At 44.8% G+C, this 26,605-nt stretch overlaps 1 protein-coding gene across 14 annotated transcripts in view; it reads right to left on the minus strand.

Moving 5' to 3' along the window:
• The window catches only part of LOC119961852 (lysine-specific demethylase 2B), a 290,442-nt gene that overhangs the window by 163,812 nt on the left and 100,025 nt on the right, over window positions 1–26,605 (minus strand). For all 14 annotated transcript variants that reach the window (XM_038789282.1, XM_038789334.1, XM_038789320.1 and 11 more), the window contains exon 5: window positions 22,810–22,988. In XM_038789282.1, coding sequence (XP_038645210.1) covers window positions 22,810–22,988 — 179 coding nt within the window. The remainder of the gene's footprint in view (window positions 1–22,809; window positions 22,989–26,605) is intronic.

Consider the following 26,605-nt stretch of genomic DNA (forward strand, 5'->3'; position numbering starts at 1 on the left):
CGAACTACTGGAACAATGGAGCTTGCACCATCAAGACCAACTCAACTCTAGTGCCTTCGCCCCTGGTGGAAGTCTCGTGTGTGGAGAGACGGATCACCCTGCCCCCTGAAGAAATATTCCATTAGACATTTGATCCTGGACTCTGGACACACGTAAGCCTAACTTGTATTTTCTTGTGGTCTGGCCCTGAACCTCCTTCCTTTACATTATCCCTCTTTCCCATGTGTGTGTTTAAAAATCAACCAACCTCTTATATTTTATCTTACCTTGGGTTTGCTCAGAAAGAAGTCTTACAACACCAGGTTAAAGTCCAACAGGTTTGATTGGAGTCACTAGCTTTTGGAGTGCAGCTCCTTCATTGGCGAGTGAAGTTGTGGGTTCCACAAACTCATATATAGACAAAGTTAATGATGCAAGATGATACTTTGAGTGTGAGTCTTTGCAGGTAATTAAGTCTTTACAGGTCCAGACGGTGTGACTAGGGAGGGATAATCACAGGTTGAAGAGGTGTAAATTGTCTCAAACCAGGACAATTGGTAGGATTTTGCAAGCCAAGGCCAGGTGGTGAGAGGTGAATGTAATGAGACATGAATCCAAGGTCCCGGTTGAGGCTATACTCATGTGTGCAGAACTTGGCTATCAGTTTTTGCGCGACGTTGCGCGACGCCTTGGAGAATGCTTACCCCCCCCCCCCCCCCCAACCATCTGGCCTGAGCTTGCGAAATGTCCTGACTTAAGACAATTCACACCTCTTTAACCCGTGATTATCCCCCTCTCCAGTCGCACTATCTGGACTTGTAAAGACTTAATTATCTGCAAAGACTTGCATTCAAAGTATCATCTTGCCTCATTGACTTTGTCTATATGTGAGTTTGTGGAACCCATCTCTGCACTCACCTGATGAAGGAGCTGTGCTCTGAAAGCTAGTGACTCCAAACAAACCTGTTGGATTTTAACCTGGTGTTGTAAGATTTTTTATTGTGCCCACACCAGTCCAAAGCCGGCATCTCCACACCTTGAGTTTGCTGTGAGTTATTCCTTGTGGAGGGCAACACTAGAGATTTATAGGTTGGGGTCAATACACCACCACTTATAAATGGGGGAAATAAAAAAATCAAAAACATCTTTCGGTTTACGCAGGAGGGGTAGTGAGAGGAGAAATCAAGGCTGTTTAAATTGGAACAAACCCTCCCGTCTGTAACACGTTGTCAATCCTTGAATCCTTGTCAACTGACCCCTTGCTTCGAGTCCACATGCACCCTATTTTTCGGGACCACCACCATCATCCGGCTTCCCCAATAAGACCATCCAATGTTCACCATGATTTTTCAGCTACCAACACACAGGAGCCAGCTGCCTCCTCTGAACATTACTGTGCCCTCTGATTTATAATACCATGACTGACCATGCCCTGCACACCACACTGTGCACCACTACCACACTATGCACTGCCTTCCCTACCCAAGACCAGGACCAAGATATGCAAGTCATTAAGAGCCCTGCACTGCCCCAGGACAGTCTCTTCAATATGTCCTTCAAAGCCTCTGCAGTCACTTATCTTGGATTTGAGGCGCACAGTGTTGGTTATACAGGAACTTTGCTGGAATGAGCCCACAAAACGTTAACGGCCAGGGAGCCAAATCTTACCAACTTTCTCTAGGTTATGAAATTGCCAGGTATCCCCTGTACCCCGTATGAAAGGTTAATTTTGTGAATTGGAATTGTAAGCATAAGAGTGGAAATTACTGTGTCGAGTAAGTAGAGAGTAGAGTATGTTGGCAAGAAGCCCAACCCCGTAACAGCAATTCTTGTGTTGTTACAATTTACTGATAAATTTGAAAAATATATTTCCATTTCCAGTTACTAACTGGAAATCACACACCGAGATTTGGTACAGCAAGTAATTAGGAAAGCTAATAGAATGTTATTATTGTGAGGGGAATTGAATACAAAAGTAGGGAGATTAAACTTCAGTTATACAGGGCGCTGGTAAGACCACATCTCAAATACTGTGTACATGATTGGTCTCCTTATTTAAGGAAGGACTGAAGCAGTTCAGACAAGGTTTATTTGAAGGTTTACTAGATTAATACCTGGAATGGGCAGGTTGTCTTAGAACATAGAACAGTACAGCACAGAACAGGCCCTTCGGCCCTCGATGTTGCGCAGAGCAATGATCACCCTACTCAAACTCACGTATCCACCCTATACCCGTAACCCAACAACCCCCCCCCCCACAACCTTACTTTTAAGGACACTACGGGCAATTTAGCATGGCCAATCCACCTAACCCGCACATCTTTGGACTGTGGGAGGAAACCGGAGCACCCGGAGGAAACCCACGCACACACGGGGAGGACGTGCAGACTCCACACAGACAGTGACCCAGCCGGGAACCGAACCTGGGATCCTGGAGCTGTGAAGGAAAGACTGGACAGATTACACTTGTATCTGCTGGAGTTTAGAAGAGTGAGATGAAACATAAAATCCAGAGAGATCTTAACAGGGTCAATGTGGAGAGGATGTTTCCCCGACTGGGAGAACCTAATACTAGGGGCCACTTTTTAAGGAGTTGCCCATTTAGTCACAGAATAATACGGCACAAAAAAGGCCCTCTGGCCCATCGTGTCTACACCGGTCAAACATAGTCACCAAACTATTTTAATCAATCTAATTATTACAGAGAGGAGGAGAAATTTGTTCTCTCAGAAGCTAGTGTCTTTCAAACTCTCTTCGTCAAAAGGCAGTGGAAGCAGAGACTTTGAATACTTTTACAGCAGAGGTTGATAAATTCTTGATAAGCAAGGGATTGGAAGTTTATGGGGGTAGGTGAGAATGTGAAGTTGAGATTACAATCAGACAGCCATGATCTTATTGAATAATGAAGTAGGTTCAAAGGGTCGAGTGGTTCACACATAACAACCCAGCACAGGAACTGGCCCCTCAGCCCTCCAAGGCTGTACCAGCCATGATACCCACCGTGGCCAAAACCCTCAGCATTTCCTTGTGCCGTATCCCTCTATACTCATCATATCCATGTATTTCTCAAGGTACCTTTTGAACACCGTTAATGTATCTCATTCCACGACCTCCCCTGGCAACACGTTCCAGGCACTCACCAGCTTCTGTGTAAAAAACGTGCCTCGTCCATCTCCTCTAAAATTTGTCCCATGGACCTTAAACCTATGTCCCCTGGTGACTGACCCCTCCACCTTGGGAAATAGTGCTGACCCATGCACTTTATCCGTGCCTCTCATAATCTTGTACACCTCTAACAGGTCACCAGTCAACCTCCGTCGTTCTAATGCAAACAGTCTGACTCTATTTAGCCTCTCCGCATAGTTAACACCCCCCCCCCCCCCAGACCAGGCAACATCCTGGTAAACCTCCTCTGCACCCTCTCCAAAGCCTCCACATCTTTCTGGTAGTGTGGCAACCAGAACTGTGCGTAATATTCCAAGTGCGGCCTTACCAAGATTGTATATGCCTGCAGCATGACTTGCCAGTTTTTATACTTGTTGCCCCGTCCAATGAAAGCAAGCATGCAATATGCTTTCTTGACTACCTTGTCCACTTGAGTTGTCACTTTCAAAGATCTGTGGACCTGCACGCCCAGATCTCTCTGACTTTCTATATTCCTACTGGTTTTGTCATTTACGGTATATTTCCCCTCTATGTTAGACCTACCAATATGCATTACCTCACATTTGTCGGGATTAAACGCCATTTGCCATTTCGCTGCCCAAGTCTCCAACCAATGGGCAGCACGGTAGCACAGTGGTTAGCACAGTTGCTTCAAAGCTCCAGGGTCCCAGGTTTAATTCCCGGCTTTGGTCACTGGCTGTGTGGACTGTGCACAATCCCCCATGTCTGCGTGAGTTTCCTCTGGCTGCTCCAGTTTCCTCCCACAGTCCAAAGATGTGCAGGTTCGGTGGATTGGCCATGCTAAAATTGCCCTTAGTGTCCAAAAAGGTGGGGTGTGGGCTTGGGTGGGGTGCTCTTTCCAGGGGCCGTTGCAGACTTGATGGGCCGAATGGCCTCCTTCTGCACTGTAAAAAATCTATGATTCTATCTATGTCCTGCGGTATCCTCTGACAATCCTCAACACTATCTGCCAATCCACCAACCTTGGTGTCAGCCGCGAATTTATTAATCAGACCAGCTACATTTTTCTCCCGCTTCTAATTCGTATAAAATATATATAAAGATTTCAAGTTTTAAGACTTTTACTGCAACAAACTAAAAGCCACATTGTTTGAACACTTTTTAGCTGACAACTTATGATGTAAACTAAAGAAATGTTACCCTGTCTAACTTTAAAATGATCAAAAAAACCCCTCCACGATTGTACTTTATTCTGTCCCTTAATTTCTGCAATAACTTCATTAGTGTTAATGTAAGCCTACTTGTGCCAATAATAAAGATTATTATATTTATAAAATGAACACTTCATTCTCCAGGAACCAGACCAAAGCTATTCTCAGCCCCCAATGGCTTGCTTCCTTGTTCATTTCCAAGGTGAATACTTTCTGAACCCTGACCAATTTTCACAGATAGGGTCATTCTGGAATCCCCATCCTCTAACTAAAGTCAGGCAAATCTTCCCGATTCCTCATGAACTTGGTCACTTCAATCTGAGCACAAGCTCCCACCTGCATTCTGTCTGGGGAACACGAGGGGCTGGCTGTCTCTATCTCGCTCCTCTCTCACAGATTCTTGCAAACTGTCCTGAGAGGTCAGAAACACATTAGGGCAAGAAAGTTAGATCACAGAATTAGAATTTAAAAGTACCACTGGGTGCATATAAGAGCTCGAGGCATAACATGAAATCCAGCACTTCACCATTCATGATGAAAATCTATCGGCCAAAGCTGAGTTTGTCAAGTCTAACAAAAGAAAGATTTCAATAAGTAATTTTCCGGGGAATATTTAAATGAATATCAGAGTTTAGAACTCCCCAAACCATAACTGTGATGGATGTAGACGATTTGAAGATGCCTGCTGCAGGGCACACGGATTGGAGCACATAAGAACAGTGCTGATGAGGCAGCTAGGACAGAATAATGCTGTTAGCTTCTGCCGAAGCCTCTAGGTAACATAAATTGTATCCGTCTTCTGTTGGCGGGGCTGAAAACACACAGTTTGACAAATGTCAGTTGCATCACTACACCTGCTTGGCATTGTGTTCCAGGAATGGCTGGGTGAATGTGCTGCTGATCCAAAAATTGTTTCGGCATGTATAACCGAGTGTATAACCTAGTGTTACTTGTAAGAGAAACAAGTGCCAGGAAATGCATTTCTTGGTTTAAATGTTGTGCCAGCTGAAACACCAGCACATGGTAAAGCACAGATGAGAAGTTTAAGTGGATTTTCCTCCGCAAAAATGTGATCCCCATTGCCAGACAACTGGTCACAGTATTGCAGCCAAATGTTCTTAGAAAAGCTAATCAAAGATAATGTCAGTGACAATGGATGGCATTGTTTAACAAAGAGTAAAAGGTAGGAGACATAAAGTTGCTAATGTCATACAAAAGCTGGAAGCCACCTTATTTATCTAGTGCATGGGAGAATCATGTAAGTCTTGCTAGATAACTTACTTAATGTTGATGTGGAGATGGCGGCGTTGGATGGGGGTGAGCACAGTAAGAAGTCTTACAACACCAGTTTAAAGTCCAACAGGTTTGTTTCAAACACTAGCTTTCGGAGCACTGCTCCTTCTTCTGGTGAATGATTCACCTGAGGAAGGAGCAGTGCTCCGAAAGCTAGTGTTTGAAACAAACCTGTTGGACTTTAAACTGGTGTTGTAAGACTCCTTACTGTTACTTAATGTTGTTTTAGAGCAAAAGTTGAAATCATGGCTCAGTGCTAGCTCCCAAGTTGCTGGATTTCAATCATTTAAGAAGCTCTCAGGGCACTCCTCTGATGGTTTCTGGGTAAAGACACTGTCCGCTGAGATAGCAAAACACTTGGATTAGAACACAGTGATGCTATCCCTCGCCTGTGCTAAGGTTGCTGATCACAGAATGAATAATTGCTGTGATACCACTCAGTGCCCTGGGCTGAGGAGGGCAACAAACAAAAACAACCAGGCTTCCAACGTGTGAACGCATTACAGCGGGCAGTTCATCTCACATTCACGTATGAAAAATAGGCACTTGGATTAGAAACCACCCGTGCCCAGAGAACTGGACCCCACCATCGCCAATGGAGAAAGGGTAAATAAAAAAGGCACGAGTCCTTGGAAACAATAACAAAAGAAGAAAATATTAAACAAAAAGGCTTGTCAACCAGTTTGTCTCAATTTACAGTGAGGTACTACAGGCATCTGACGTATCGCAAGAAAAACATTACTCTTAACTTACAGGGAGATTGACCTGTACAGTGAGTTAAAATGAACTTCTATGCTGCTAACATTCACCTTTTATATCCTTATATGCATGTACTTATTTTAAATTAGCAATAGGACATTCTCTGCAATGTTCATACACTTGTCTAAAAACAGTCTCTGTATCAAATTGCAGTTTTTTCCTCTCAAACAACCTAATTATTTCATCCCAATTATTGGATGTGAATGATTAATTTTGGCTGTTACTGGGTGTTTTACATTGGTTAGTTTGATTGATCACTGAATTAGAACATTGAAGCCACGCAAATGAATAATCCTGTAATTTTATTCTAAATCAATTTTTAGATTTCAATTTTTCACTTACCTAGAATGCATTCAGCTCCATGTTACAGATTTTTTAAAACATTATTTGATTCATAAAATCTGGATTGTACACGAAAGCAAACACTGAATATGGCATTATTTCAAGAGCTGCAGCAGCTAGATTTTGAAGTGAAATGTGGAGCTTATTTTGGAACATATATAAATCTGTATCAACCGCAGAAATACAGAATTGCAATAGCTTGGTGACAAACCATAAAACAACTTTATATTTGGAACAATAACATCAAGAATGTTTTCAAACATTTTAATTGAAATTATTTTAGTTTCAGTGTAATAAACGGTAAAGAAATTTTAATTAAAATTATTTTAGTTTCAGTGTAATAAAAGGTAAAGAAAATGCAGATATTTCAGAAATAGTTGAAATAATGCAATCCTGACTTTAAAAATTACAGACTAATTTCTTAGATCCAATTTTTTTCAACAAAATTGGAAGTTTCCACATATATGCAAATGCAAGCCTAGATGTCTATTGAGGCCAAAAGTATGGACAGGAAGATTATACATGGACCATAAGACATAGGAGCAAAATTAGGCCACTCGGCCCATCGAGTCTGCTCCGCCATTCAATCATGGCTGATATTTTCTCATCCCCATTCTCCTGCCTTCTCCCCTTATTAATAATCCCCTTTCCTTAAAGGTTTCTCTTGGCTGGTTTCTTCCCTTCTACTGAATCAATGCCACTAAAGTCAGTAGATCCAACTGTGTCATACCAGTGTGTTCAGATCAGTTACAGCTTTCAGCTGCTGCGTCGGTACGGTGATATTTATCTGACAGTTTTCCCCCTCAAGGTTGACTTTAATCCAAGGTCCCACTGTTGATTTAAAATAGAAGACATCCTTGCAGGACAGACAAAGAGAGGCTTTGCGATCCCAGACCAGATCCCAACAGTGGCTCGGATACTGGACCAAAACCCTAATATTTTAGTTAAATTTAAGACTGTGCAAAAAGGATGATTTGCTATAGGAGTGATGGCATGAACAAATAGGTCTTTGGCATTTCTAAAATAAAATTTTATTATTAATACAATATTAAACTTTTAATTTCACACCCAAAAAGAACAGCTTACAATTACCCCTTAAACAACTATACAATTTCCCATTAAACAACAAGAAAAGAAACATACAGCTCTTAATCCATCTTAAAATTAGCAGGGCATAAAAATAACACTTTATAAAACAGATTTAGGTCCAGTTGGAGCCCCTTCAGACTCTGGCTGAATATGCTTCAACTAGATTGTTTCAGCCTTTTCCTGACCTTCAGACAAGACTGCTCTGCTTTAAGATATCATTACTCTTTTTTGTAAACAATCCTACTGGGACTGAATTATGGACTCAAGAGTCAGGCATATCAGAATCTACCTCTCGCCAAAGTTTTTCCAAAAACTGCCACTCTTAAGGCTTCTCAAAATATCTCTCTGCATTTCTTGGGTCCACCCAGCAATGACCTCATCTCCCCAAGCTAAAAAAAAAATAGTCTCTGCAGGCTGCAAAGCACATTGACTCCCCAGGGACATTCCCAGTCAAATCACAGTCTGTTAGTCCAGACTAAAAACTACATTTCACCTTCGGGCTACTAAAAACACCCAGGACTTGCAAAACAGAATTATTTTTTAAAAAACATGACCACTGCAGTCAAATACATTCTAAACCCAGGCTTTCAACCCTTAAATTGCCCTATACTTAGAATCCAATATTCCTAAAGTCTTCCAGTCATCACAAAGGAACTAATCAGCACCAGGAGCCAGAAATGAGGACATTAAATAAATATCTATACATAGAAAATACGAGGAGGCCATTTGGTCTGTGATCATTCAGCATGATCATGGTTGATCATCAAAAACCCAATCCTATCTTCCACCCATATCCCTTGATTCCTTTAGCCCCATAGCTATATATAATTCCTTCTTAAATTACATATATTTTGGCTTCGACTACTTTCTCTGGTAGTGAATTCCACAAATTCACCACTCTCTGGGTGAAGAAATTTCTCCTCACTTCAGTCCCAAAAGGTTTCTCCCTTATCCTCAAACTATGACTGTAGTGGGTCCGATCTCGAACAATGATGAGTCAGAATATAGGAGGGAGATAGAGAACCTCCTGAAGTGGTGTAACGAGAACAATCTCTCCCTCAATGTCAGCAAAACTAAAGAGCTGGTCATTGACTTCAGGAAGCAAAGCACTGTACACACCATGTCTGCATCGACAGGGCTGAGGTGGAAATGGTTGACAGCTTCAAATTCTGAGGTGTGCACATCACCAACAATCTGTCCTGGTCCTCCCACATCGCGCTACGACCAAGAAAGCACAGCAGCGCCTATACTTCCTATAGGCGCTAAAGGAAACTAAGGAAATTAGGCATTTTGGCATGTCCACACTGACTCTTACCAACTTTTATAGGTGCACCATAGAAAGCATTCTATCTGGCTGTATCACAGCCTGGAACAGCAACAGCTCGGCCCAAGACCGCAAGGAACTACAGAGAGTCGTGAGCACTGCCCCATCCATCACACAAACCCTCCTCTCAAATATTGACTCTGTCTACACCTCCTGCTGCCTTGGGAAGTGAGCAGCATAATCAAAGACCCTTCCCAACCAGTTTACTCACTCTTCCAACTTCTTCCATCGGGCAGGAGATACGAAAGTCTGAGAACACGCATAAACAGATTCAGAAACAACTTCTTCCCCACTGTTACCAGACTCCTAAATGACCCTCTTATGGACTGATGGACTGATCTGATCTCTTCACACATCTTGAAACGATCTCTGTGTCGATGTATTTACATTGTGTATTTTATGTTTGCTCTATTATGTATTTTCTTCTCATGTACAGAATGATCTCTTTGAGCTGCACGCAGAACAATACTTTTCAATAAACCAATCCAATCCAATCTAATAGTTCTGGTCCCCCCAACCAGGGCAGCACGGTAGCATGGTGGTTAGCATAAATGCTTCACAGCTCCAGGGTCCCAGGTTCGATTCCCGGCCGGGTCACTGTCTGTGCGGAGTCTGCACGTCCTCCCAGTGTGTGCGTGGGTTTCCTCCGGGTGCTCCGGTTTCCTCCCACAGTCCAAAGATGTGCGGGTTAGGTGGATTGGCCATGCTAAATTGCCCGTAGTGTCCTAAAAAGTAAGGTTAAGGGGGGGGTTGTTGGGTTACGGGTATGGGGTGGATGCGTGGGTTTGAGTGGGGTGATCATGGCTCAGCACAACATCGAGGGCCGAAGGGCCTGTTCTGTGCTGTACTGTTCTATGTTCTATGTAACCATCGGGAACATTCTTTCTGAATCTAATCCTGTTAGAATTTTATACGTTTCTAGGCAATCCCCTCTCACTCCTATAAATTCCAATGAGTATAATACTAATCAACTCAGTCTCGCCCCATATGACAGTGCCAGGAATCAGTCTGGTAAACCTTCAATGCACTCCCTCCATAGCAAAAACATTCTTCCTCAGATAAGGCACCCAAACTGCAAACAATATTCCAGGTTTAGCTCACTCAGCTAAATCGCTGGCTTTTAAAGCAGAACAAGCAGGCCAGCAGCACGGTTCGATTCCCGTACCAGCCTCCCCGGACAGGCGCCGGAATGTGGCGACTAGGGGCTTTTCACAGTAACTTCATTGAAGCCTACTCGTGACAATAAGCGATTTTCATTTTTCATTTTCATTTCATTTCATTTCATTCATTTTCAGGTTACTTCATCAATGCCTATACAATTGTAGTAAAACATCCCTTGTCCTATACTCAAATCTCCTTGCTATGAAGACCAACATACCATTTGCTATCTTTACTGCCTGCTGTACCTGCATGCTTACTGTCAGCGACTGATGCTGGTCTACCACCACTTTCAAATGTGTCACAGAATAAATGTATTCAAGTAGACAAAAGCTCCACAGAGACACGTGGGTCAATAAACTTCTGGGTGTGACACGGGTTAGGAATGTCAATGACTTGTGCCCTGATCTGTGTAAAGCCAGTTGATCTCAGCTGACACTGCAATGAGACCACTACACTGGAGCTCAGTGCCCTGTACTGCAGGAGGCAAAAAGATGAATCAAGGTTTTCTTTATCAATCACGCGACTATGGCAGTCACAGCTGAGCACAGAATGGGCCCGACACCAATAGCAATAACAGGGAAGTAGCCCGATAGTCCTCACTGCGACAAAGAAATGGACACTTTTAAAATGAAGTAACTACAGGCTGCATACAACTGCGCCTCGCGCAAGTTATACCTTCAATTGAGGGGAGATAAGGAAGGAAAAATATGAATGTCATGTAAATTATTCAGAGGAAAACATGGGCCGACAGCAATGTATTAGCTGCAACTGATCAGGCCAGCAGCACGGTTCAATTCCCGTACCAGCCTCCCCGAACAGGCACCGGAATGCGGCGACTAGGGGCTTTTCACAGTAACCTCATTTGAAGCCTACTTGTGACAATAAGCGATTATCATTTCATTTCCTCTGCGCTGCCTTCCTCTGTGTCTGTTCTCATCTGACAATTTCCGTGATTCATATTTTTTCTGCCTTATGTACCACTGGTATGTGAATTATATTAAAATACAGAGGTGAAGGGCCTGGTTTAATTAAGTACTTTGCACTGGGGAGAACTGGGACACTGGTAATATTTTTTTTAAATTTAGAGTACCCAATTATTTTTTCCAATTAAGGGGCAATTTAGCGTGGCCAATCCACCTATCCTGCACATCTTTTGGGTTGTGGGGGTGAAACCCACGCAGACACGGGGAGAATGTGCAAACTCCTCACGGACAGTGACCCAGAGCCGGGATTCGAACCCGGGTCCTCAGCGCCGTAGGCAGCAACGGTAACCACTGTGCCACCGTGCTGCCCAGGACATTGGTAGTATGAGGGATGGAGCTATGAACCTGAACAAAAATCAATAAACTCTCTCAGTAAATAAACGCTCTCTGACTCGGGTTCGCCTGCACCAACCGGCTTCGATACACTTGGAAGGTGCAACTTGTACAAAGACATGCCCTCTTTTGTAGAGATAGTCTTATTTGGACAGATAGGCGGTTTATAGAGAAGGGGAGGTGCTCATGAACTTAATGCAAATGAGGGAAATGCTGCCTTCGCGTTTTTCCCCTGCCATTTGTGTTTGGAATGTTGGCAAGGGTTGTCCGTTTGCCTCGTGTGCCCAGCATTCAAAACTAGTGGAATACAACAAAAATAATCTCTCTGCAATTAAGGGCTGCACAAACACTCAGGGAGCTCAAAAAACAGGGGAGGGAGGTGTCATAACATCCACTCATGTATATCATGAGATGCAGACAGGCAGTGATTGACACACAGGATAACCAATGAACACACAAGACACAGTACAACCAATCACCAGACTGGACACCACCACTTTAAAGCCCACAGGGCATTAAGGCTCTCTCTCTCTCTCTCTCTCTCTCCCACACAGGACACGGCTAGGGAGATAATCACAGGGCACAGGCCAATGAACATCATCACCATGTTGCAGAGAGCTAGTCTGGTCAAGCCAGTAGGAGGTTATCAGTAAGGTTAATAGAGTGTCAACCCACAGCAGATTATGTACAGCAATTAACAGCTTCAATAAAACAGTGTTGGACCATCTCCTGTGTCGGAAGCTTATTTTTCGTTTTACTGCATCCAGTTGCAGTTGATGTTAGACCAACACAGATCATGGTACCAGAGAGCTATTAACTCTAACGAACCTACCTCGAGTGAATCTGCAAAGACCAGCATGCAGCCATCCAGCGGCATGGAAAAGATCCAACCTCCTCCGCAACTCCGGATCTCCGGCAACCTCGGCGCCAACTTGCAAGTCTTCAAACAGAAGTTCCTCCTGTATATCGAGGCCTCCGCCCTAGAGGCAGCATCGTTTTCACGAAAGATCGCACTGTTCCTGTCGACTGCGGGGGAGCACGCCATCCACATCTATAACTCGCTCTCGTTTGCCGATGGTGAAGACCAGACGGAGTTCAGGACGGTTCTGCTGAAATTCGACAACCACTGTGACATTGAGGTGAATGAGAGCTTTGAACGGTACATCTTCCAAGAGGCTTCAGGGTAAGGATGAACCTTTTCAGTCCTTCTTGACCCATCTCCGCATCCTAGCGCAGTCATGTAACTATGACTCGACGGCTGATTCCATGATCCGGGAACAGATCGTTTTCGTGGTCCAGTCCGACTCCCCGCGGGAGCAGCTCCTCAAAATCAAACAGTTGACCCTCTCCGTCGCCATCGAAACGAGCGTTGTCCATGAGCATTCCAGGAATCGTTACTCCCGTATCAGGGCGACAGAAAATGGAAAAACTAGCCTCCCATGAGGCAGAAATGATGCAGGCCATGGCAAAAATGGCCATTTCGCGCGCTTTTCCAGGGTCCCTACGCATGCGCGCCACGACCGGGTGGACAACAAGGCCGAAGACCCCGATGCGCATGTGCGAACATCGGCCGGCGGCAATGCGCATGTGCGATGGCGCGCTGACGTCAGCATCATGACGTGTCCAAATTGAGGCTCCGCCTATTTAAAGTGGCAATGTCCAGTCAAAGGAAGGCGATGTCTACAATGTGGAAAGCCTGGGCATTACGCGGCCTCATGCAGGTCCGCTCCACCGACTAACAGCCAGCGATCCCAGCTGCAGCACAGACGTGTCCGCTGCGTACAACAAGGCATGCAGGATTCGGATCCCGACAGCCCAATGGACCCTGATGCTGATGCCTCGAGTCTCCATACCAGGTGGGCATAATCACCACACGCGAGCTGGCTTCCACCGTGCTTGCAAACCGCCTTTCAATCCTCACTGTGGATCCTGACGACGAGTGGTGTGCTGTCATCACAGTTAACCAGTCTCGCATCTGATTTAAATTGTACACTGGCGCATCCGCAAACTTCATATCACAGTCGGACCTCGACAGCATCCGAGACCAACCTACCATTCTTCCACCAGCCTGCCAGCTCCTTGACTACAATGGCAATGACATAGCTGCTAGTGGATTGTGTCAGCTAGGTGTATCTCAAAGCGACGTTACGATTTGAGATCGTCCAGCCTGACAAGGCATCACTGCTCGTTGCTCGCGCATGCAAACCCCTAAATCTGGTCCAGCACGTCCATGCCATGTCCTCGACACTGGCGACTGCCTCGCCCAATGTAAATCTCCAGGCTGAGATAGACGACATTCTCACGCAATACCACAATGTGTTTGATGGAATGGGCAGGCTCCCATATTATTACAAAATATTACTCAAACCGAATGCCATCCCAGTCATCCATGCACCGCGCCGGGTGCCGGCTCCTCTCAAGGATCGTCTGAAAACGCAGCTACGAGAGTTCCAAGACCAGGGTATCATTTCAACGGTCATGGAACCAACAGACTGGGTCAGCTCCATAGTCTGCATCAAGAAGCCCTTTGGTGAACTCCGCATTTGCATTGATCCCAAAGACCTGAATCGCAACATAATGCGCGAGCACTACCCGATCCCAAAGCGTGAAGAGTTAACCTGTGAGATGGCTCATGCCAAATTCTTTACCAAGCTGGACGCCTCCCGTGGATTCTGGCAGATACAGCTGGACGAGTCCAGTCGGAAGCTGTGCACATTTAACACTCCGTTCGGCAGGTATTGCTACAACCACATGCCTTTTGGTATCATATCAGCTTCCGAAGTATTTCATCGCATAATGGAGCAAATGATGTAGGGCATTGTTAGGTGGATTGGCCATAATAAATTGCCCTTATTTGCCCTTAGTGTTGGGTGGGGTTACTGGGTTAAGGGGATAGGGTGGAGTTGTTGACCTTGGGTAGGGTGCTCTTTCCAAGAGCCGGTGCAGACTCGATGGGCTGAATGGCCTCCTTCCGCACTGTAAATTCTATGATTCTATCGCGGGGGTGCGAGTATTTGTGGACGACATGATCGTCTGGTTGGTCCACGACGCCCGAGGATCACATCGCTCGCCTCAAACAAGTTTTCCAGTGGATTCATGAAAACGGCCTCCAGCTCAACAGGGCCAAATGCTCATTTGGTAGGTCCGCTACCAAGTTTCTGGGTGACCACATTTCACAGCAGGGTGTGCAACCTGACGCTGACAAGGTGCTGGCAATCAATGCCATGAAGACCCCAGAGGACAAAAAGGCGGTCCTCCGTTTCCGCGGGATGGTGAATTTTCTCAGGAAATTCATTCCCAACATTGCATCCCACACCATAGCCCTCCGGCACCTCGTAAAAAAAGTCGACAGTGTTCCAGTGGCTTCCCGCACATCAAGGGGGGTGGCTTGAGCTGAAGGCGAAGCTCAACACAGCCCCAGTACTGGCATTCTTTGACCCAAACAAGATATCCACAGACGCAAGCCAGGATGGCATTGGGACGGTACTCCTCCAGTGAGACGACTCCTCGTCCTGGGCTCCAGTGGCATAAGCCTCCAGGGCCATGACTCCTACCGAACAACGGTATGCCCAGATCGAAAAGGAGTGCTTGGGTCTCCTGACTGGAATAGTCAAGTTTCATGACTATGTATACGGCCTGCCAAAGTTCATGGTGGAAACAGACCACAGGCCTTTAGTCCATATAATCCAAAAGGATTTAAATGACATGGCACCTCGGCTGCAGCGAATTCTTCTTTGTCTCCGCCGATATGACTTCGAACTCGTCTACACACCGGGTAAGGAGCTGATCGTCGCGGATGCCCTATCCCGATCCGTCACCATGCCGTGTGAACAGGGAGACTTGATTCGCCACATTGAAGCACAGGTGCAGTTGTGTGCCAGCAACCTCCCAGCCACTGATGAACGAGTTATACAAATACGAGAAGAAACTGCCAAAGATCCCCTACTACAACGCGTGATGAAGCATCTCGCCCTTGGCTGGCAAAAGGGGCAGTGTCCCCAGTTCTTCAACGTTAAGGACGAGCTGACGGTTGTTGAGGGGTTCCTTCTTAAACTAGATAGAATTGTCATTCCCCAAAGCATGCAAAACATGGTGCTCAGACAGATCCATGAGGGTCACCTGGGGGTCGAGAAATGTAGACGCAGAGCTCGGCAGGCAGTTTACTGGCCTGGCATCAGCCAGGACATTACCAACACAGTCCTCAACTGCACAACATGCCAGAAATTTCAACCAACTCAGCCCAAGGAAACGCTGCAACAGCACGAGATTGTGACCTCTCCGTGGTCCAAGGTGGGGTAGATCTCTTTCACGCCAATGGGCGTGATTACGTGCTCCTGGTCGACTACTTCTCCAGCTACCCGGAAGTGGTGAAACTGTCGGAACTCACGTTCAAGTCCGTCATCAAAGCCTGCAAAGAGACGTTTGCAGGCATGGGATACCACTCACGGTAATGAGTGACAACGGTCCATGTTTCTACAGCCAAGAGTGGTCCGACTTTGCACGATCCTACCCCTTCAGTCATATCACATCCAGTCCCCATTACCCGCAATCAAACAGGAAGGCCGAGAAAGGGGTTCATATTGTCAAGCGGTTGCTGTGCAAGGCTGCAGACTCAGCCTCAGATTTCAACCTGGCGCTATTGGCATACAGGGCAACCCCTCTGTCGACTGGTTTGTCTCTGGCGCAGTTGCTCATCAACCGCAACCTGAAGGAGACTGTTCCAGCCATCCATGTTCCAGACCTTGACCACCTCACGGTGCTGCAGAAGGTGCAGCGATCCAGGGACCAGCAAAAGATCATGATGCTCATGCCACGGATCTGCCTGCACTGGCTCCAGACGATGTTGTTCACGTTCAGTTGCCTGAGGGAGGTTGGTCAGCCTCAGCTGTTGTCGTCAGACAGGCTGATCCCAGGTCTTTTGTTGTCCAAATGACTGATGGCTCCATTTTACGACGCAACAGGAGGGCGCTGCGTAAAGTTCCCTGCCCGACCACACTTCTTTGCATGTCATCATGCCTCCTCCGGACGTCTTGCACCATGAGGCCACCAATCTGGCAGCGATCCCACCTGTCCACAAGGCCACCGAGATGGCAGCCATCCCGCCTGTCCAGGTGCCGGTGTCCCCCCCTCCACGGCGATCAACAAGAATTCGTCGCCCACCACAAAGACTGAATCTATAGACTTAAATCTTATAAATTTTGTTCAGTTTGCTCTGTATCTGCACGATAGACACCTTCGCACGTACATATGTTCATTCATTCCCCACTTGTACATAGTTATGCATGCATATACAGCCACGTTCCAAAATGTATTCATACAGGTTCTAGATCAGGGGTGGGCAAACTACGGCCCACGGGCCGCATGCGGCCCGACAATGGTTTTTATGCGGCCCGCCAATGAGGTGCCCGGAATCATAACCGGCATTTTTGAAAAGCCGCCGGGGAAAAGCCGCTGAAGTAAATGCGATTATTGAATAAGCGCATTTACTTCAGCGGCTTTTCCCCGGCGGCTTTTCAAAAATGCCGGTTATGATTCCGGGCACCTCACTGGCGGGCCGCATAAAAACGCGCGTAGTGGGGTGGATGAGTGGGGCTGTCTCATTGGTCGGTTTAGTTGGGTGTGCGACCAATAGGAGTCCAGGTTACAAACAATAAGCCTTATTATTGTTTGTAACCTGGACTCCTATTGGTCGCACACCCAACTAAACCGACCAATAAGGCAGCCCCACTCATCCACCCCACTACCCGCGTTTTTATCGTTGACTCGGCTAGGCTGTGCTTCTGTCAGTGTTAAGGATCAGCACAAGCAACTTAGAACATAGAACATAGAACAGTACAGCACAGAACAGGCCCTTCGGCCCTCAATGTTGTGCCGAGCCATGATCACCCTACTCAAACCCACATATCCACCCTGTACCCGTAACCCAACAACCCCCCCCTTAACCTTACTTTTATTAGGACATTACGGGCAATTTAGCATGGCCAATCCATCTAACCCGCACATCTTTGGACTGTGGGAGGAAACCGGAGCACCCGGAGGAAACCCACGCACACAGGGGAAGGACGTGCAGACTCCACACAGACAGTGACCCAGCCGGGAATCGAACCTGGGACCCTGGAGCTGTGAAGCATTTATGCTAACCACCATGCTACCCTGCTGCCCCAAAACTTGACACCTGATTTCAACAAACTGGTCAATGACTGCAGTCAGATACATCATTCTCATTGACATTGTTCTGTTACTTACTGAGTTACTTTGTTTTTCAAATAAATGTGCTTTTTTTTTCCTTAAAGCCCTTTTATTTTGGCTATTTAAAATATTAATTATTTTACTTAATATACTATGCGGCCCTTTAAAATTGTGAATTTCTGAATGTGGCCCTTGCACGGAAAAGTTTGCCCACCCCTGGTGTATAGATAGCCTCGGTCACATTGAGATCCAAAAAGACGAGGTGTTGGGGGTCTTGAAAAATATTAAGGTAGATAAGTCCCCAGGGCGGATGGGATCTACCCCAGAATACTGAAGGAGGCTAGAGAGGAAATTGCTGAGACCTTTACAGAAATCTTTTGGATCCTCACTGTCTTCAGGTGATGTCCCGGAGGACTGGAGAATAGCCAATGTTGTTCCTTTGTTTAAACAGGGTAGCAAAGATAATCCAAGGAACTACAGGCCGGTGAGCCTTACGTCAGTGGTAGGGAAATTACTGGAGAGAATTCTTCGAGACAGGATCTACTCCCATTTGGAAGCAAATGGACATATTAGTGAGAGGCAGCATGGTTTTGTGAAGGGGAGGTCGTGTCTCACTAACTTGATAGAGTTGTTCGAAGAGGTCACAAAGATGATTGATGCAGGTAGGGCAGTAGATGTTGTCTATATGGACTTCAGTAAGGCCTTTGACAAGGTCCCTCATGGTAGACTGGTACAAAAGGTGAAGTCACACGGGATCACGGGTGAGCTGGCAAGGTGGATACAGAACTGGCTACGTCATAGAAGGCAGAGAGTAGCAATGGAAGGGTGCTTTTCTAATTGGAGGGCTGTGATGAGTGGTGTTCCGCAGGGATCAGTGCTGGGACCTTTGCTGTTCGTAGTATATATAATTGATTTGGAGGAAAATGTAACTGCTCCGATCAGTAAGTTTGCAGACGACACAAAGGTTGGTGGAATTGTGGATAGCGATGAGGACTGTCAGAGGATACAGCAGGATTTAGATCATTTGGAGACTTTGGCGGAGAGATGGCAGTTGGAGTTTAATCCGGACAAATGTGAGGTAATGCATTTGGAAGGTCTAATGCAGGTTGGGAATATACAGTGAATGGTAGAACCTTCAAGAGTATTGAAAGTCAGAGAGATCTAGGTGCAGAAGTCCACAGATCAGTGAAAGGGACAACACAGGTGGAGAAGGTAGTCAAGAAGGCATACGGCATGCTTGCCTTCATTGGCCGGGGCATTGAGTATAAGAATTGAAATGAAATGAAAATGGCTTATTGTCACAAGTAGGCTTCAAATGAAGTTACTGTGAAACGCCCCTCGTCGCCACATTCCGGCGCCTGTTCGGGGAGACTGATACGGGAATTGAACCGTGTTGCTAGCTGCCTTGGTCTGCTTTCAAAGCCAGCGATTTAGCCCTGTGCTAAACAGCCCCTGACTTCCCTTGGCAAGTCATGTTGCAGCTGTACAGAACCTTAGTTAGGCCACACTTGGAGTATAGTGTTCAATTCTGGTCGCTACCAGAAGGATGTGGAGGCTTTAGAGAGGGTGTAGAAGACATTTACCAGGATGTTGTCTGGTATGGAAGGCATTAGCTATGAGGAGCAGTTGAATAAACTCGGTTCCTTCTCACTGGAACAATGGAGGTTGAGGGGCGACCTGATAGAGGTCTACAAAATTATGAGGGGCATAGACAGAGTGGATAGTCAGAGGCTTTTTCCCAGGGTAGAGGGGTCAATTACTAGGGGGCATAGGTCTAAGGTGCGAGGGGAAAGGTTTAGAGGAGATGTACGAGGCAAGTTGTTTTTTTTTTTTTTACACAGAGGGTAGTGGGTGCCTGGAACACGCTGACGGAGGGTGTGGTGGAAGCAGGGACGATAGTGACATTTAAGGGGCATCTTGACAAATACATGAATAGGATGGGAATAGAGGGAATCGGACACAGGAAGTGTAGAGGGTTTTAGTTTAGACAGTCAGCATGGTCGGCACGGGCTTGGAGGGCCGAAGGGCCTGTTCCTGTGCTTTTCTTTGTTCTTTGTTCTTGCAACATCCATAAGACAAAAAAAAACCTTTTTACAGAAAAGGTTTAATTTCTGTACAGAAACAGGTATTATTTTTAAATCACCAAAGGATCTGGAGACAGTCTTTAGATTGCAGAGACTAATACACCTTCTTGCTGTGACTGCAGCTATCCAGCTCTCAAAACAAAACTAAAACACACCCTGTAAGAGACAGCCTAAAGTGAAAGTGAAAGCAGACCGACAGTCCAGCTCCACCCACCCTCTGACATCACTGATAAACACCGAATTCTTAAAGCAGGGGTGGGCAAACTTTTCCGTGCAAGGGCCACATTCAGAAATTCACAATTCACAAAGGGCCGCATAGAATATTAAGTAAAATAATTACTTCACCCGGTTATGATTCTGGGCGCCTCATATAGAACATAGAACAGTACAGCACAGAACAGGCCCTTCGGCCCTCGACGTTGTGCCGAGCAATGATCACCCTACTCAAGTCAACGTATCCACCCTATACCAGTAAGTAACCCAACAGCCCCCCCCATTAACCTTAAAAAAAAATTAAAAAAAAAAAAAAAATTAAAAAAAAATTTTTTTTTTTTTTAATGACTTGGTGGGCCGCAGAAATACCTTTGGCGGGCCACATGCGGCCCGCGGGCCGTAGTTTGCCCACCCCTGTCTTAAAGGTACATCCACTACAGCTATTTTATAAATACCCATTTCTTAAAGGTACTCTCACATGACATTGTACAATAGTAGTTTAGAACTATTCAATCTCCTGTTGAAAAGATACCGTTGCAATACATTTGTTTATGGAATGTCACACAAAATTTTTCTCAACTGAACAGGATGCAGAGGATGTGAAAGCAAAATACTGCAAATGCAGAAAACCTGAAATAAAAACAAAGAAAATGCTGGAATATTCAGCAGGTCAGACGGCATCTGTGGAGAGAAAAGTAGGGTCATTGACCCGAAACGTTAACTCAGTTTTTCTCTCCACAGACGTTTCCTGACCTGAGTATTTCCAGGATGCAGAGAACGCTGGGTTAAAACTATTTTTTCCTCCAGATTTTTGTTTGAATTCTAAATATAACTTTGCACTAATTATTGGAATTTGACAGATGTATCTCCTCTTGGGCAGTCAGATAAGTTATGCAAGTCTTTGATTATACAACCGGCTTACTTCACAAACAATATAAATAGCACCAATAATTTACATCTAAACACTTAAACCATTGGGGTGGGGGTGGGGGATTTTCCACATACCACTCCCCCCCACCAAACAGCGTGCTTCCCTGCAGCCCGCATTGGCGGGATATTCTGGTCCCACCGTTGTCAATGGAATTTCCCATTGGATCTACCAGTGGCGGGGGTTTGCCACGGATCGGACCGGGATATCCGTCTGGCGAGAATGGACGGAAAATCCTCCCCGCTATCCTTTGACAGTGTTTTGATTTCTCTGCAAATCTCCAACAACACACAAAGTTAGTTGTGTGACATTATTATTATGTTATTATTATGTTGCGGTTCACGGTCAAAAGTGGTGGGGTTTCAAATTTTAACCATTTCAGCATTCAGAACGATAAGAATATGGATGGTAATCAAGCTTCAGGGGCAATTTCAGGAATTCCTATTGGTTTAAAAAAACCTCTCCGTGATAAAACGCAATATAAGCCTAAACTGGTCACCTGGTTCAGTGACTCAATGGATAAACTCACTGAGAATGGGGGGGGACCCCATTTAAAAAAATACTTAGTTAGTCCTACATGGAAATTAGAGAGCCAAGAAAAATAAGTTAATTTTTGGCTCCCCTGATGGATCAAGCAATACAATTCCTCTTTTAATCAAAAATAGGAAAATGTCTCTTTCCCATAAACAAGCTAAACCCTCAGGGTGCCAGTTTGACCCATTCTTACCACAGGCACCTTGGAGCCAAAGGCTAGGTTTTCAAGCCCCTCTTTTAGTCCTTTTGGGATAATGGTACACGAATAAAGCCATCAAATAACAGAGTTCATTCTTGCATCACCAAGTATGAGCTAATAACTTATAAAAGTACCCAGCCTAAAGATGGTAACTTCTCCAGGCCTCCTGGCGATCTAGGGAACATAGAAGTAAGCCTCTCAGCGCTTCCAATTCGATCATTGCTGATCCGCACGTTAATTCCATTCACTTGCCTTAGTTCAAGATTCCTTGATACCTTATCGAACAAAAATCTTTCTTCCTCAATCTTCTAGTTTCCCAGCATCTACAGTTTTTAGGGGGAAGAGAATTCCAGGCTTCTGCAACCTGATTTCCTTCCTAAATGGTCGAGCTCTAATTTTAAGATATTTCATTCGTCACAAGAAAAAATAGTTTCTCTAGATCAACCCTGTTGACCACCTTGGAGGAAAAAAAAGTCACTCAATCTTACCTACTCAGACTAGTCTATGCAACCTGCACCCATAATTTAAACCTCTTTGGCATCCGTATAATTAACAAGAGTGAATATATTTTTGATCGAAAAGTAAATGAGGTAAATGGCCAGTTAAATCTTTTTTAATTGTCAACAAAAAGGGTTAACACCGAAATTGTTTGGAATGCTAACATGTAGTACTGTTAAGGAATTTTAATAAATTTGTTAAATACTTTCAGAAAAACTGATAAAATTGCACTTAATATGTCATTAACCAAATGGAAAGGCAGCAACTTGGAGAATATATCTGCAGCTAACAATATGTCTCAAATTTGAAACACAGAGAAGTACTTCAATTTGGAGACTTAATTTCCTCCATGAGTGTTTTTGAACCACACAGTTTACATGAGTACACAGAAATTAATGATTGTGCTCAAAATTAAGACACAGTAATCTGTTATAGCCCACAAGAGAAGTTATTCCTCCAATGGAACAAATGAGGCAGTGAAAACAGTCAAACATTGATCTGCTGCTTTGCAGTTACTACAGATCCTGTTGGAAAGAAATTTACTTGTGAATATAATTTCCTTACCACATTGGGTCGCTTGACCAGGTTCTCAAGTTTCGTATGACTGAATTCCAGGCTTATAACATTATAGAGCTTCTCTCTTTCCACCTCTGGCGTTTCGTAGTATTTCACCCATTGTGACATGCTCATCTCAATCCCTTTCTGTGTACTAACATCCATGACATCCACAATACGACGACTCCCTGAATCACACACAAAAAGCAAAACAATTCTCATCAACTTCAATTTACAATCTAGTTTTGTAAACCCATGTATGTTGAATATCGTCTTCATGAAACTAAAACTGTAAGAGAATTCATGTTTAGTATAAATGTCCTACTCAGTAACACAAACAATAGCACATACTAAATTTGAAAAGCACATAAAATTTACAGTGCAAAAGGAGTCCATTCGGCCCATCGAGTCTGCACCGGCCCTTGGAAAGAGCACTCACTTAAGCCCCACACCTGCACCCTATCCCTGTAACCCCATCTAGCCTTTTTGGACACTAAGGGCAATTTAGCATGGTCAATCCACCTAACCTGCACATCTTTGGATTGTGGGAGGAAACCGGGGCACCCAGAGGAACCCACACAGACACGGGGAGAACGTGCAGACTCCACACAGACAGTGACCCAAGCCGGGAATCACACCTGGGACCCTGGTGCTGTGAAGCAACCGTGCTAACCACTGTGCTACCATGCTGTCATTGGTGGTCGTGGTGTCATTCGTTCGCTTCCAGCACACTTTTTGACCTTGCCCCTTAATTAAGGAAAAACACAAGAAGGGTTTCCACAAGAGATGAAATTAAGTATCTTACTCTCTTCAGATGTTGTTGAAATTACTGGCCAATGGTCAAAAGTAACAGTCATTCTTAGGGACCTTGCCCAAGTGGCCAATTACAAGGGCTTTGACAAGGAGTCAGCCAGACCCGCAACATTAGCTCCTTTCTTTCTCCACAAGACGCTGTCAGACCTGCGGAGATTATCCAGTATTTTCTGTTTTTTGGCCATTTACAAGGCTTGATAGACAGCGCTGATATGATATTCAACGATGCTAGGGCATCAGAGTCAAATCCAATCTAGCCAACATCAACACAAGAGATTACAACACAAGAATGAAAGATAGGGGCAGCACTGCAGGGAAGTGGTTAGCACTGCTGCCTCACAGCGCTGAGATCCCAGGTTCGATCCCAGCTCTGGGTCACTGTCCGTGTGGAGTTTGCACATTCCCCCCCCCCAGTGTCTGCGTGGGTTTCATCCCCACAACCCAAAGATGTGCAGGGTAGGTGGATTGGCCACGCTAAATTAATAATAATCATCTTTTATTGTCACAAGTAGGCATACATTAACACTGCAATGAGGGCAGCACGGTGGCCTAGTGGTTAGCACAACCGCCTCACGGCGCTGAGGTCCCAGGTTCGATCCCGGCTCTGGGTCACTGTCCGTGTGGAGTTTGCATGTTCTCCCTGTGTCTGCGTGGGTTTCGCCCCCACAACTCAAAAATGTGCAGAGTAGGTGGATTGGCCACGCTAAATTGCCCCTTAATTGGAAAAAATAATTGGCTAATCTAAATTTATAAAAAAAAAACACTGCAATGAAGTTAGTGTGAAAAGCCCTTTAAATGGAAAAAATGAATTGGGTACTCTGAATTTTTAAAAATGAAAGATAGAAGCCCTGGCTGATTTCAGCCTCTCTAATTCCAACCACTACCTTGTTTGAGACCAACACAGCAGATCAAACCAGGGACATTCTTACACATCAAGCCATCAATGAACTGGTTCTTGACTCAATGTCAAAAAAGCAGAGCCTGGTCCTACTTCCAACCTTGTGCAAATCGTTAAGCATTTCCTATAAAGTGAGTTAATATACTGCAGAAACAGTGTGCCTTTGGAGTATGATACGTTCAGCCTGCACTATTATACATTTGTGCAATCCGCAACTTAAAGGAGAAGAAGCTAACTCATAATTTGCAACAAAACAGTTTTTTAAAATTGTGGTTGCAAATCAAAAGGCAACAGCTGATGCAAAATAGTGAATATTTGGGCCAACGTAATGACTTATTTTTCCTGAGCAATTTTTACATTGACTTATAAGATCAGCAAGATAAACATCTTTACTCATTTCCTCCCTTCAATATGCATACATATCAGTAAGCAGCAAGTTAATGATCCATGCAGTTATTTGCTGATCTAAACCATGACCGGAATTCTCCGGCCGTTGGGATTCCTTTATCCCCATAGGCCCACGGGTTTACCCAGTGACTTGGGGAGGCTTCAATGGGAAATCCCCTTGACAAGCGGCGGAGAGAGAGATTCCCACTGACAGCGAACAGCGCGCCGCCAGGAAACACATGGCAGCAGGCCAGAAAATCCCACCCAATGTCTTTCTCTAACCACGTTAAATCTCTCCTTTTATGACTAGTTTCTATTTCATTTCTGAGGATGAAATGCTCTCAGCATTGAGTACCTTTCAGTGAAATTTGAAATGACTTCCCATTAAGCCATATTTTCTGTGAATCACGGCCACCTTCCCGTGGTGGGAAGGCTTGAATGTTCTGTTGATCCTGAGAGAAACGCCGTCGGGAATCTTAAGCTCATGACTGGGCCCATGGTAGTAATATCAGAGGGGAGGAACCATGAAAAGCGCAATCCAAAACAAATCCTCAATGGTGGTTCAGGTGGAAGATACGTGTATGGTATCAACGGCTGCGATGGCGGATGAAGCCCACAGCAGTAGGAAGATCATCAAGGTTCCTCTGCCACTGGAACTGGGCCTACCTCCTGTCAAGGACCTCTTGTCTGCTGATATGCAATACCCATGTTAAAAGATGCCTCGCACCAGGATCTACCTAAAGGAAACCAGCACAGGATGGCAAGAGGAGGCCTGGAAAAGGAGCCTGAGAAAGGAATACCAGTGACCTAGAGGTCAAGGATTAATCCCACCTCCTAGAAATACCTGTCAAGTGTGTGGTCGAAGATGCAACTCTAGATTCGCACTCATCAGCCATCCAAAAACCCACAGAACCCATGACCAGTGACACACAGTTTCTTACATGGACAATCATACTCATTAGCGAGTGTTCGCTGAAGAAAGAAATATAAAATTTCCTGTGTTGTTTGTAATAATGATTCAAATTGGGGCAGCGAGGAAACAATATTCTGAGAATGTTACATATTAGTCATCTGGGATCAGCGGTTAAAGAAAATGCTTAGCTTAAAATTGCCAAATCTTAGGAAAAACTAATGTCCATAATGAGGCAGAGTATAACTACCCCACCTAGCAAAATCAAATTTGAAAAATTAGCCAATTTGCACAAATAAAGAATTCCAGTTGCAAGCATTCTTCTCAGCTCTGCAATGATCCATCTGAAGACAAACCTTTCTAATTAAGGGTTTCCTTCCTTGTAGTGGATTGAATTGCAGGAACAGTCATTTAATTTGCTTGTTTTTTTTACTCTCACAGAACTGCGACTACGACCTTGGCTTTTCAGGAGAGTTTTGTCCAAGGTCAATGCAATACATCCAATTAAGCAGCCTGAAGGTTTTCTGTACAATTACTGATGAACGCTCCCATGATTTCAAATTATGGTTGTAAAATGGGGGGTGGGGGTGGAGAGAGAGAGAGAGAGAGAGAGAACAACAAGGAAACAAGTAAAAGAAAAAGAAAAAATGCTGCAAACATTCAGTCAGTAAAGGAAAAAAATATTATTTATGGTGCAAGTCCTTTGTCAGAATGTGGACTGGTCTGTTGTGCATTTCTAATATTTCAATGCCTTAATTTCCAGTATCTGCAGGTTTTTACTTTTTACTCATAACTGA

The sequence above is a fragment of the Scyliorhinus canicula genome, chromosome 1, assembly GCF_902713615.1.
Source record: "Scyliorhinus canicula chromosome 1, sScyCan1.1, whole genome shotgun sequence".
In the NCBI taxonomy this organism is placed as follows: domain Eukaryota; kingdom Metazoa; phylum Chordata; class Chondrichthyes; order Carcharhiniformes; family Scyliorhinidae; genus Scyliorhinus; species Scyliorhinus canicula.